Source organism: Aulonocara sp. 'chitande type north' Nkhata Bay, linkage group LG9 (genome assembly GCF_057382095.1).
Source record: "Aulonocara sp. 'chitande type north' Nkhata Bay isolate Kocher_YH1m ecotype deep benthic linkage group LG9, A_spYH_male_GT1.1, whole genome shotgun sequence".
NCBI lineage: Eukaryota > Metazoa > Chordata > Actinopteri > Cichliformes > Cichlidae > Aulonocara > Aulonocara sp. 'chitande type north' Nkhata Bay.
Window position 1 is genome coordinate 31,001,422 of NC_141352.1, and position 13,285 is coordinate 31,014,706.

Consider the following 13,285-nt stretch of genomic DNA (forward strand, 5'->3'; position numbering starts at 1 on the left):
GAAGCACCGCTCCTCTCTAAAATAGCAATAAGGATAATTATTAGGCCATATGTAAATAACAAAATAAATTAAAGCACAATTGGGGAACGTAAAGTACGAAACAAGTCTTTATATTAAGATCCATCAGTCAAACAATACTGTTTGGTCTGAGTCTGAACAGAATGCGTTGTCTGTGACATCTGCTTTTGCGCATATGGGCCGCTTTGAGGGTTCACACTAGAGCGCGTTTGATGTCATATTTTATTTTTAGTGTGAACAAGTAGACAAGAAAATCGGATTTGATCAAAAAATCAGAATTGATCATCAAGACCTGCAGTGTGAACGTAGCCTTAGTTGGCCAAACAAAGGGCTACAGGAGCGAAAGCACACGGAAACATCAGCTATGGCTCGTACTTGCTGTGTTGTCGGTTGCAATGTTAGATTGCACGATCGGGAAGGGAATAAGCTGGAAAATGGACTGGAAAAGCAACGTGACGGAGCTCATGTATCTGATGTTACCAAACAAAGACGTCAGGCTTGGATAGCAGCAGTGAGACGAGCTGATATCGAGTTCTCTGCCATCATTTTTTGTGCTCCCGACATTTTCATTCCGGTAAGCTGCAGGAGCAGGCGGACCAGCAGACCCAGGTTCTGGAGCGCCTGATTGGAGCCACTGCGCTGCCGAAGGCCCCTCCTACAGTGGCCCCTAGAGACAAAACACATGCAAACTCCAAAACCCATGCAAACTCCAAAACACAATGGAAGTGCTCCAGGATGCTAGGGGCAGTGTTGAGCTCTTGTTACCTAGTAACTACACAAGCCAGGAAGTACCAATGACTGGATTTGGTGTGTGGTAGTAACAGGTAAATTAACATTTTTTTAATTATTTGAATATATATGAGTATGGTTGTTCTATCTTTGTAGGTGTTTTCCACCGGTATCTAACTCAACGGCTGTATCCCAAAGCCGCATTTTAAGGTACAATTCAAACGCTGCTCGAAATGCAGTGGCCGAAGAGTAAACTTGTAAAAGTACTTAATATTATGTCACTTAGTTTTTTGCAAATGTTTAAGAATGAAGAACATTAAAACATTACTGTTGGCTAAATGTCGGGAAAGTTATGTGTCATTAGCGATGTTTGTACTAACTTGGTTTTAAAGCCTTTACTTCAAAATATACGCCGTTCAATAGTTGACCTTGATCTTATAGAGAATGTGATGATTTTATGGATAATTAAAGTCAGTCATATATCCACAAACACAACAAGCTGAAAGTCAGTGATGCTGCTCGGTTTGCAGTCCTGAATATCACGGCACAAGCAGGATTCACTGCACTGTTAATGTTAGCTATGTTATATTGCTGCCTCTGTTCGGTGGTGTCGAGCCAAACGGACTTTAACGTGTGTTTGAACGAGCTGACGGTTCACTCGTTAAGCTGAAAGAAAGATGCTTTAATCACAGGAGTCACACATGTGTCCACTGTACCATCTGGGAACTCTTCTTGTTTAGCACTCGTAATAACACAAACACTAAATCTTCCTTCTCTCGTGCTGTTTTGTAGCAGTGTATACACCTGAGACTGTCACCTGTCTGTCTGTCCTGCACTCTCTCTCTGTTTCTTTCTCTCTGATTGTCGAATAAAAGTATGAACATGTATTTATAAGTTACACTTCTGTTTGAATCCTGCAGCTTCTCACACATTTGATTTCCATGTGTGACAACTGTAAGTTGGAGGTTAGGTCAGATGGTTGCATCATAACCTGGGAGAAAACAGAATGCTGATGAGGGGTTTTCAATGAGTGAGCTGATTGTTGAGCATCTAGTGTGTGAAGAAGTTTTAACATAATAATAATAATAATAATAATAATGGATTGGATTTATATAGCGCTTTTTAAGGCACCCAAAGCGCTTTACAATGCCACTATTCATTCACTCTCACATTCACACACTGGTGGAGGCAAGCTACGGTTGAAGCCACAGCTGCCCTGGGGCAGACTGACAGAAGCGAGGCTGCCATATCGCGCCATCGGGTACACATACAGGGAGTGCAGAATTATTAGGCAAATGAGTATTTTGTCCACATCATCCTCTTCATGCATGTTGTCTTACTCCAAGCTGTATAGGCTCGAAAGCCTACTACCAATTAAGCATATTAGGTAATGTGCATCTCTGTAATGAGAAGGGGTGTGGTCTAATGACATCAACACCCTATATCAGGTGTGCATAATTATTAGGCAACGTCCTTTCCTTTGGCAAAATGGGTCAAAAGAAGGACTTGACAGGCTCAGAAAAGTGAAAAATAGTGAGATATCTTGCAGAGGGATGCAGCAGTCTCAAAATTGCAAAGCTTCTGAAGCGTGATCATCGAACAATCAAGCGTTTCATTCAAAATAGTCAACAGGGTCGCAAGAAGCGTGTGGAAAAACCAAGGCGCAAAATAACTGCCCATGAACTGAGAAAAGTCAAGCGTGCAGCTGCCAAGATGCCACTTGCCACCAGTTTGGCCATATTTCAGAGCTGCAACATCACTGGAGTGCCCAAAAGCACAAGGTGTGCAATACTCAGAGACATGGCCAAGATAAGAAAGGCTGAAAGACGACCACCACTGAACAAGACACACAAGCTGAAACGTCAAGACTGGGCCAAGAAATATCTCAAGACTGGTTTTTCTAAGGTTTTATGGACTGATGAAATGAGAGTGAGTCTTGATGGGCCAGATGGATGGGCCCGTGGCTGGATTGGTAAAGGGCAGAGAGCTCCAGTCCGACTCAGACGCCAGCAAGGTGGAGGTGGAGTACTGGTTTGGGCTGGTATCATCAAAAATGAGCTTGTGGGGCCTTTTCGGGTTGAGGATGGAGTCAAGCTCAACTCCCAGTCCTACTGCCAGTTTCTGGAAGACACCTTCTTCAAGCAGTGATACAGGAAGAAGTCTGCATCCTTCAAGAAAAACATGATGTTCATGCAGGACAATGCTCCATCACACGCGTCCAAGTACTCCACAGCGTGGCTGGCAAGAAAGGGTATAAAAGAAGAAAAACTAATGACATGGCCACCTTGTTCACCTGATCTGAACCCCATTGAGAACCTGTGGTCCATCATCAAATGTGAGATTTACAAGGAGGGAAAACAGTACACCTCTCTGAACAGTGTCTGGGAGGCTGTGGTTGCTGCTGCACGCAATGTTGATGGTGAACAGATCAAAACACTGACAGAATCCATGGATGGCAGGCTTTTGAGTGTCCTTGCAAAGAAAGGTGGCTATATTGGTCGCTGATTTGTTTTTGTTTTGTTTTTGAATGTCAGAAATGTATATTTGTGAATGTGGAGAGGTTATATTGGTTTCACTGGTAAAAATAAATCATTGAAATGGGTATATATTTGTTTTTTGTTAAGTTGCCTAATAATTCTGCACAGTAATAGTCACCTGCACACACAGATATGCCCCTAAAATAGCTAAAACTAAAAACAAACTAAAAACTACTTCCAAAAACATTCAGCTTTGATATTAATGAGTTTTTTGGGTTCATTGAGAACATGGTTGTTGTTCAATAATAAAATTATTCCTCAAAAATACAACTTGCCTAATAATTCTGCACTCCCTATAGATGAGAAGAAACTTATTATGTAATGAGACAACAGGGTTATGCTGTATGTTGTGTGTGGTGTGGCTGATTGGATGAATGTTTGAGATTAAACTGGCTGTTGATTTGTCTTTTATTACTAAGTTGAGCCTGCCAATTGGGTGTGGTATGATTTATCCCCCTGAGATGAAGAACACGTGTCATGATTTAAGAAGGCCTTTCCTTTCCTTTCTTTTATTCTTTTTATTTTGTTACTTTCACAGTGCACTGAAAGTTTTGTTTAATATTCTTTGTCATCTAAGCAGATCTGAACATTGAATAGGAAGAACTACACACCATGTTGTTGCGAACAGTTGCAAAGTGAGTTTCTCCAAAATTAAAACGGGCTCAAGAGAAAGCCACTTATTTGGGACAATTAAGGAAGCAAGTCCCTGTCCAAAAGGATTCAGCGAGGCTATCCGATCTAAAATTCTTCTTTTGTCGTCGTTTTGCTGAGGGTGGAAACGAAATGCGACTATAATTTCCACTATAAGCAAAAGAAAGAATCAATGGATGAATGAATGAGTGAAAATAAAAAAAATGGGGAACTGACTGACTGGTAAAAGCTGGTTAAAGCTGACAAGACTGACTGACTTAACACCACTATGTGAAGTTAACCCCCATCCACGTGACAAAGGTGTGGATGTATCTGTGTGTGTCTCTGTTGCAGGAGCAGAAGGAGACCACAGGACGAAACTTGGGTTACATGACTATGTGAACTCTGCAAATTTAACCTTTTTAACTGTAATTTTTGAATTTACCGTGGGTGTGTTATTCACTACCTTGTGTTGCTCACAGAGATCACTGTGAGAAAGAGTGTATACACCAGCGATAACATTTACATTTCTTTTCTACAACAGAGGATTAATCATGTGATTTGATCATGTGATTTACAGCAGGACACAACTTAATGTTTTTCTACCACAGGATTACTGAGATTTTGTGTGAAGGAAACTGTGGTTACAGGCTATATGTTGGTGATGAAATCCCACTGTATTGTTGAGAAAATGTTGGAGAAAATGTGAATGTTACAGGGGAGAAAGTGAATACAGTGTGATACTGTGTTTGAAACTAGTGTTGCTTCTTTTTACAGCAGAGTGTTAACATTATGACCTTTTACAGCACCTCTGGAATCTGGATGACCGACGCCTGACCACCAGGATGAACCGTGTGTTTGGCTAATGTTTGTTTTCCTTTAAGAGTGCTTGTAGAGGATTCAGCACAGACAGACAAGTGACAATTGAACAGATGTGCAGTGGTTACAGAATAGTTACATAGGGCTCATTCAGTGTTGGTCAAGTTACTTGAAAAAGTAATCAGTAATTACTTCCCCCAAAAAGTAATCCAGTTACTTTACTGATTACTTATTTTCAAAAGTAATTAATTACTTAATTACTTAGTTACTTGTTAAAAACATGATTTACAACCTGAATAGGTGATAAAGCAATAGCTCTTTCAGCCCAATTCTACTTTTTCCACATAATCCATCATACAAAATGTAATCAAATGGAAAAGTCCCTTTTTAAAACTTGTTTTATTAGTTTTAATCTTTTAACTTTATGCATCAAGCAAAAATTTAATTATATGCAACATTCTCTGACTGGAAGAAATTTGTTTAATATTTAAACCTATTTTCTGCACATTCCAGCACATATATATATATATATATATATATATATATATATATATATATATATATATATATATATATATTGTGTGTGTTTACACTCACTCTTTCAAATAGATGCAAGTAAAACACAGCAGAAAATAAATAAAGTCCTTTGGTCTAGCGGTCCTTTTGCTCTATTTTCACCTGTAAAGCAGGAGTAGGGTAGGCGGAGGTTTACCCTGGTGCAGGTGTGCCGCGGCGGTCAGTGGAAGAATCCACGGGTTTCTCTGTGAATTTCCCATTACGTCGTAGCGCACTCGGTGCTTGCTTGGAAGTTTAAGGGTTTTTTCGCTGTAAAAAGAAGTTTTCTTCCCACGCACAACGGACGCTAATGTTTTTGTCACTTTTTATGGAATCAAACTTAAAGTAAGGTCAGTACTTCCACGCTTTAAACGCTGCACGCTCATACTCTCTCCGCACTCGATATATTATCCACTGTTGATCTGCAGACAGCTGTTGTCACGAACGTCGCACTTGCTTACGTCACTGTCATGAGACATTCTCGCAAAAAAATCACGGTTTTAGTAACGCAGTAACGCAGCGTTCCTACGGGAAAGTAACGGTAATGTAATTACCATTTTTGCAATAGTAATCCCTTACTTTACTCGTTACTTGAAAAAAGTAATCGAATTACAGTAACAGGATTACAGTACAGTACAGTTACTGTAATACAGTACAGGATTACAGTAACTGCCCATCTCTGGGCTCATTATCTGACCACTATTGGGCTCATGGTGAGTGACAAACTTAAGGGAAGTCACTGATTATAATGTGGAATGACGATGAGATGTTCAATGATTTGGAGCAAATTATGGAAAAAAAAAAAGTAGGGGTTTAATGAGTTTAGAATAAACCTGCAATGATACTTGTCTCTGTGTTGCTGAATACTTTATTACACTTATGAGTTGCAGTTGGTTGCAAATGTGAGTTGTTTTAACTTAAAGACTTGTAGGATACAGGCTCCAGGTGGAGCTGGGAGTTAAACAAGCTAAATATTTAATTACTGACTAATGTTTATACACAGGGTTACAGGTTGGAGTGAAGCTGCTCCAAAGGACAAACCCTGGAGATTGTTTTAAGGAGACTGTGCAACACTCTTGTACATGTCTCATTGGGGAGTTGACACATGGCGTGAGCCATGTGGCACAAGAGGAGTGTCAGGTACCATGAGAAGAAGCGAGTAAGGAAGAGCGTCGACAAGAAGAAGAGCGTCGACGAGATGGAAGCTGAGGACCCAACAAAGTGCTTTTTGTGCTGGGGTGTTTTTTTTCTGTTCTCAAACTGTTCTCCTATTAGGAGTCTGAGTGGAATATTTTTCTCCTCCTCTCACCTAATGTTATGTATTTCATTGTTTTTTTTGTTTTTTTTACTATCAGCCTACCTCACTGACATTGTGATGCCAATGTGATGCCTGTGTAATGGTCAGAAGGTTCCTTTGTAAGTGCGCATGCGCCATTAGTGTGCTGCCTGCTGTAACCCATAATTTCCTTTGGGATTAATAAAGTATACCAATTCTGATTCTTCCTGTGACGTCCTTTTAATAAACATTCAAACAGTCTTTTCATCTCTTGTTGCTGGACATTAGTTTTTTTAGTTAAATTCATGTGGAAATGTGTCATTTGTGACGAACTCTTGTGATGTCACTTCTTTGGATCTGAGAAGCTTCAGGTTCAGCTTCTGTTCTTCCTTCAGTCTGTGAAGAGGAACAAAAATGAAAATGAAATAGAGTAAAATTATTCCAGACTGCTGATTTAGAAATAGATTTGCGTTTGACTTTTTCCAACATAAACTCTGGCTAGTTCTGGGAGAATCAGGTGTCTTCAGTTTAGCTTTCTGAAAGGTTCATCCAAGAGGCGATAAGGCATTATCATATTTATTTTAAACAGCTTGTTGAAATAGATTTTTCTTATATTGTCATTTGTGCTTAGAAACATATAATCATTTGTATGCTGATAAGAATCATCTCCTTATTAGGTCTGATAAGATTCTGTGTGCACTTGTGTACCATGAGATGACAGGAAGCAGCCTCGACGTTATAATCCCATTATAGCTTTTGATACCAAACCTTTCTGTTTGTGAAGATTTCACACCTTTAAATGTGCATTTGAGATATGACCTATTACAAATTCCTGCTTTTATAGTTTAGCAAAACGTTTACTTCTGCTTTTCTGCATACCTCATACACGCAGTTTAAGTTCATTGTAAGGTCATATGTCTATGTATAGTATGGCTGGAAGCACACACACATGCACCCACACACACAGAATATGGCTTTGGAGTTGACGTCAACCCGCAATGCATTGTGGGAGCGCGGCGCCATCTTCCTGGGCCACGAATCAAAGCAAACACACTATGTTGGAAGGATGGTTGCTAGAAACATGTTTAAAAGCAAAAGCAGTTTAATGCAAAGAGAAAATAGCGTGCATTGGAAATGTGGACCCGTATGAAATAAGGAGACCTACCATGTCTGTGGAGTCAGCGAGTACAAGGTGAACCAGTTTTGCAAGTACAAATCTCTGGAGGGACACACACACACACACATGGGTACAAGATTTGTGAGTACGTCATCATTCAAACAAAGGTAAGTCAGCTCGAGTACTGTGAGTAAAATGCGTTTGATTTTCCACCGAACATTCAAATTAGTGCAGCATAAATTCAGTCATGAGGGGGAAATTACAGTGAGAACATGTGGAGGCTCTGTTAGAGGGATAACATAGTGAATTCAGTGCATTGATGTGATATTGTCCTGAAGGATTTAGTTATTCTTTCTGGTTAAAGAAATTGCAATGATTTATTCATGTTTAGTATAAATAATTCTAATTATACATCTTTCTTCCGTGTTTGTGTCCTGTGTCACTAAAAGTACATTTTATTTTAGTTTTAATGACCTGCAGAATCTCATTATCATATTAGGTGTCCATAATTGTCACTTAAAGTCAAACGTTATGCTTTCTTCATCTCTAAAGTGATTACATCCTTGCACTGCATACTTTAGGTTCAATTTCTGCAGGCAGGTTTCTGAGAGAGAACAGGAAGAGTTAGACTATAACATACAGCGTTCTTTAGATGGACACATAAAAAATGAAAAATTACATGCATGTGCTAACTTTATAAACACGTTGTTACATTTATTATAAAGTAGATTAAACACATTTATGTCGGCCTTGGCTCATAGTTCTTGTCTTTAAAGGAACTTTGTGTGTGTTTCAGGTACTGCACTCTATAAGACTGACTGAACCAGCATTGCAGCCATGGGTCATTGTGAGCATCACAGGGAAGGTTGAAGCCACCCACTGCACCTGTATGGCCGGAGTCGTGGAGACCTGCACCCATCTTCTGTTTATTGTAGAAGCAACAGTGCGGATCTGTGGCACGAGGACTGTTACAGATGAACCTGCATACTGGGTTTCGCTGGGTAATATGACCAAGATACAGCCAGAGGTTGGCCATAAGATGGATTTCTCCTCTTCAGCTGCCCAAAAAAGGCTCTTGATCAAAACATAAAGAGACCGTCCGTAGTGACAGGTAAAAGGAGCCGTCCTCAAAAACGAAAAATCCCACATGCTACTGTGGAGCAGTTGTCACCGCTATTGGATACTTTTCTGGAACACAGTAAAGCTGTGTGTGGTTGTGGGAATGACCCATAATGTTTTATCTAGGGGTCTAGATTTATGCCTGTAGTGCACTGCCATGTAAATAATTTGCAATTACTGAATATGTGTCTGAATATGCCCCATACACAACAAACTGCAATAGACTGTCTATTCTGGCACCTTTCTTTAGTTTTGCTGTCACTTTGTCAGTAATATTCTGTTCATTGCATTTTGTTTTTCCAACTGTTTTCTTCTCTCCATAATTACCTTCTCTCTATATGCAATTATTTTGGTGCTGAAGGAAACAGACTACAAACAATAAATATAAAAACATTTAGACATCTATTGGCCGAGTGGATCAACTGAAGAAGGAATCATTAAATGAAAGCAGAAAGATCTAAACACATCGAGGAAGTTGATCAACACAAAGCTGTAACCTGTGTGAGTACAGACACACACAGAGACACAAAAAGAAGAACAGAAAAGCTAAGACACAAATACTAATATTAATGAGAGAATGAGGAACAGGTTAGTGTGTGAGTGGGCGGTCAAGTGAATCTATAAACAGGCAGATGGAAGTGGTGGCTACTAAACTGACAACATGTGCATAATGGGAACATAAAAGGCAGACTGACTGAAAAAGAAAGACAAAAGCTTCACAGGTCTGTTTGCTTTGACATTACAACATCTAAACGGAGAAGTGTTTCACTCGCTGTGTTTCTGCTGGAATCACACACGGACTTTTATTTTGTCATTTCTCCTCTGTAGCAGTCTGATTATTAGGTAAGAAAACATTTTTTGCATCTTACAAGATTTTTATATCACAATAAAAAGAACTGCTTTATTTTTGTTTGTCTGATTTAAAATAAATGTAAATTTTGTATTGCTCTATAAAACAATGCAAGTTCCTGATTTGATCAAACCTTTATGTGATCTTATGTTTTTTTTATACAGGTGATGAGTTTTGTGACAGTCCAGTCTGTGAACATCATGACAGGCATCATGTTACTGAGTCTCCTCTTTATTCCAAGTGAGTCGTCTCATTTCAGGCATTTACAGTCTGACAGATCAGTGCAGATGGAGATACTTTACAGAAAAAAACATCACTCCGTGCAATACTGTACTAACTGCCACTCAAAAAGTTTGTACTGCTCAGTTTGTGCTGCTGCTCACTCCTGCCACTTTATCTCATGTGCAATATTCCATTTGTCTTGTGACTTGTCTTCTGCTCGTCAAATACATTTCATTGCAATGTTGACCCTGTGCTAACTTGCATATGACAAATAAAACTGAAACTGAACTGCAACACACGTCTAATAAACTCAGTGTATCATAATTCTGTTTCCCATCATGTGTATGATTTTTTCCAGGTACTTTGGCTGCTTGTCCTCAAGATTCAAACCTGTTCATCACTGCACCAACAGAGATGGAAGCTCTGAGTGGATCTTGTTTACAAATCCCATGTAACTTTAGTGATGCTGGACCAGTAAAGTTTGACAGCACACAACCTGTTTTTGCAGTGTGGATTAAAAGTCATACTAAACTTTATCCAGAAAACGTGATCTTCAACAGCAGTGGGACAGTTAACATCTATCCAATGAATATTACAGGAAACCTGAAGGAGAAAAACTGCACCACTCTGTTTGCCAACTTAACCACAACTTATACAAACACATACTACTTCAGAATTATGAACTGGCCGTTCAGAGCAACAGCTGTTTGTGATCCTCTTAAAATAACAATTAAAGGTGAGAAAGTTTTCATTTTATTGTTGATAATAAAAAAAAATCTGATTTGAATATTAACAGCTAAGACATAAATGTACTAACTTTATATTTGGCAGTTAAAAATGTGTTGTCCAGTTCAGTGCAAAAAAAAACAAAAACAAAGTTTGCTTACTGTGCTGATTCCAAAGCTCAGGTATTTCTCCTACATGGAGGAAATAATAAACTCAGAATAAAATAATTTCCTGACTGAACAGCATGAACATGTAAAATTAAGACTTTAACACAACTACACTGATCTTCATCTGTTACTTGACTGTGTTTCCTGTATTATCAGTGTAAAAATTGAGCTTGATGTGAAACCACAGATTCTCCTTGGAGGCCCAATATTGCAATCCCAGGTGATCTGAAGGAGAAGGAGTCTGTCACTATAACCTGCTCAGCTCTCACTCCCTGTCCACACTCCCCTCCTCAACTCACCTGGAATCTCCAACAAGACTCTCACAACAAAACAGAGGAAAACACAGATGGAAGCTTTACAATTAAAATCCAGCAGAACATCACTCTGTCAGACACACATGATGGAAAGAAGATCAGCTGCTCTGCCAGATATCCTGTGAACCAAGGAAAAGACACCAAGACAGCAGAGACAGAAGAGACTCTCAGTGTTTCATGTAAGACAATCAGAGTTTGTTGTTGAACTGAATCCTATAGGACAACATGATTTATGGGATATGACTTTCTTATTTTTTCTCCAGATGCTCCTAAAGACACCTCAGCATCCATCAGTCCATCAGGTTTGGTGTCAGCAGGCAGCTGGGTGAACCTGACCTGCTCCAGCAGAGCCAAACCTCCAGTCAGCAGCTTCACCTGGTTCAAGAAGAGCAGAGATGGAGCTGTGAAAGTATCTGAAGGAGAGATTTACAGTTTCAATGTAACAGATGGAGGAGTTTATTACTGTGTGGCAACTAATGATCTGGGTAATCAGACATCAGCAGAAATTCATGTGGCTATTAAAGGTAATGGCTCATGCCACTGAACAGTTTTATGCTATTATCTAACTTTTTCTTCTTTGTTTATTGAGTAACTCATTAAATCTCTTGAAGTGTTTTGTTTTTTCTAAATAGTGCTGTACAAAGTGTAAAATTAAACATCATGGTAATATAACGGAAAAGAAAAAGAAGAACCTCACGATCTGTTTAACTCTTGTGTTGTTTCATCTTGATATTGGTTTTCTACCAGGATTCCCACTCTGGTCATTTCTTGGAGGAATCCTTGGGATGATGTTACTTTGCTTGATCATCTTTGTTTGGTAAATATTACATCACATTAGAAAACATGATCAATTTCTGTCACTGACATGGTAGCTGAACGTGAAATTATCTGTTTACTCACAAATATATTTAACCTAAAACAGAGGATAGTTAGTTTAACAGCCTCTTATATCTTTCAGGTGCTTAAAGTCAAAGCATCAAACTCAACAACAGACTCATGTAAGAAAATACTCAACTTCTCTGTAATTTACTGAACTGTGTTCAGAAAGTTATTTACTCTTGTACCTCCACCAGAGTCTGCTCACTAGATTCAAATGAACCTTTCTATTTGTTTCTATTTTATAGAATCAAAGAAGTGAAGAGTCGGTTGTTGAAGAGCCAGCAAGTAAATCAGAAGGAGAAGAAAACATCCATTATGGAGAGATCAGCTTCTCTGTGCTGAGAAATGAAGCATCCTCTGACTCAGTGCAGGACAGAGGCCAGCAGCAGGATACAGTGTACGCACAGGTGAAAGTCAACGAGCCAAAAAACACAGAGCGTGCTGATGGCCAAGGGGAACTGTACGCTGAGGTCAAGAAAAAGTTATAACATTACATTAACACAGTGTATTAAAAAACACACACACACAATTTTTATTAACTTAAAAAAAAATTACATCCTGCAGCTTTTTATGTTCAACTTTAATTTCACTGCAGTCCAATAAAGAACTAATTCACATGACAGCAGAGAAGACTGAACATTAAAAACCTTTACACAATGTAGCTATTTTTTATTATTATTTTAGTTATTATCATGTTCATACAGTATTTGAATGCTGGCATGCTGTGTGTGCTCTTGTATGATTTAATATTTACATTGTAGACATGTTGAAATGAATGTAAGAGTTCTTCACAGGTAATTTGTTTAAAAGACTGCAGGGAAAATGGCATCAAAACACGTCTGTAAATTTATTAAACACATTAAATAAAATGTGATTATTCAATGTAACATGTTTTTGTGTGATCCATCCATCCATTCGTTTCCGCTTATCCTTTTCAGGGGGGCGCTGGAGCCTATCCCAGCTGTCATAGGGCGAGAGGCAGGGTACACCCTGGACAGGTCGCCAGTCTGTCGCAGGGCCAACACACAGGGACAGACAACCATTCGCACTCACACATTCACACCTAGTGACAATTTGGATTATCCAATTAACCTATCCCCACAAGCTGCATGTCTTTGGACGGTGGGAGGAAGCCGGAGTACCCGGAGGGAACCCACGCAGACACGGGGAGAACATGCAAACTCCACACAGAAAGACACCGGCCTGATGTTGGAATTGAACTCACGACCTTCTTGCTGTGCGGCAACAGTGATAACCACCGTGCCACCGTACTGCCGTTTTTGTGTGATATTTAATATAATTATTCTAAAAGTTTACTCTGTATTGT

General features: G+C 39.2%; 1 protein-coding gene across 1 annotated transcript; it reads left to right on the forward strand.

Moving 5' to 3' along the window:
- The first annotated feature begins 9,850 nt into the window (after positions 1 to 9,850).
- On the forward strand, positions 9,851 to 12,793 carry LOC147322454 (cell adhesion molecule 3-like). The gene is made up of 7 exons (XM_086306928.1): positions 9,851 to 9,890; positions 10,231 to 10,608; positions 10,953 to 11,258; positions 11,343 to 11,603; positions 11,827 to 11,896; positions 12,038 to 12,077; positions 12,204 to 12,793. Exons 1-7 carry the CDS (start codon positions 9,851 to 9,853, stop codon positions 12,444 to 12,446), a joined length of 1,338 nt encoding a protein of 445 aa, XP_086163054.1. The 3' UTR covers positions 12,447 to 12,793.
- Positions 12,794 to 13,285: the final 492 nt, after the last annotated feature.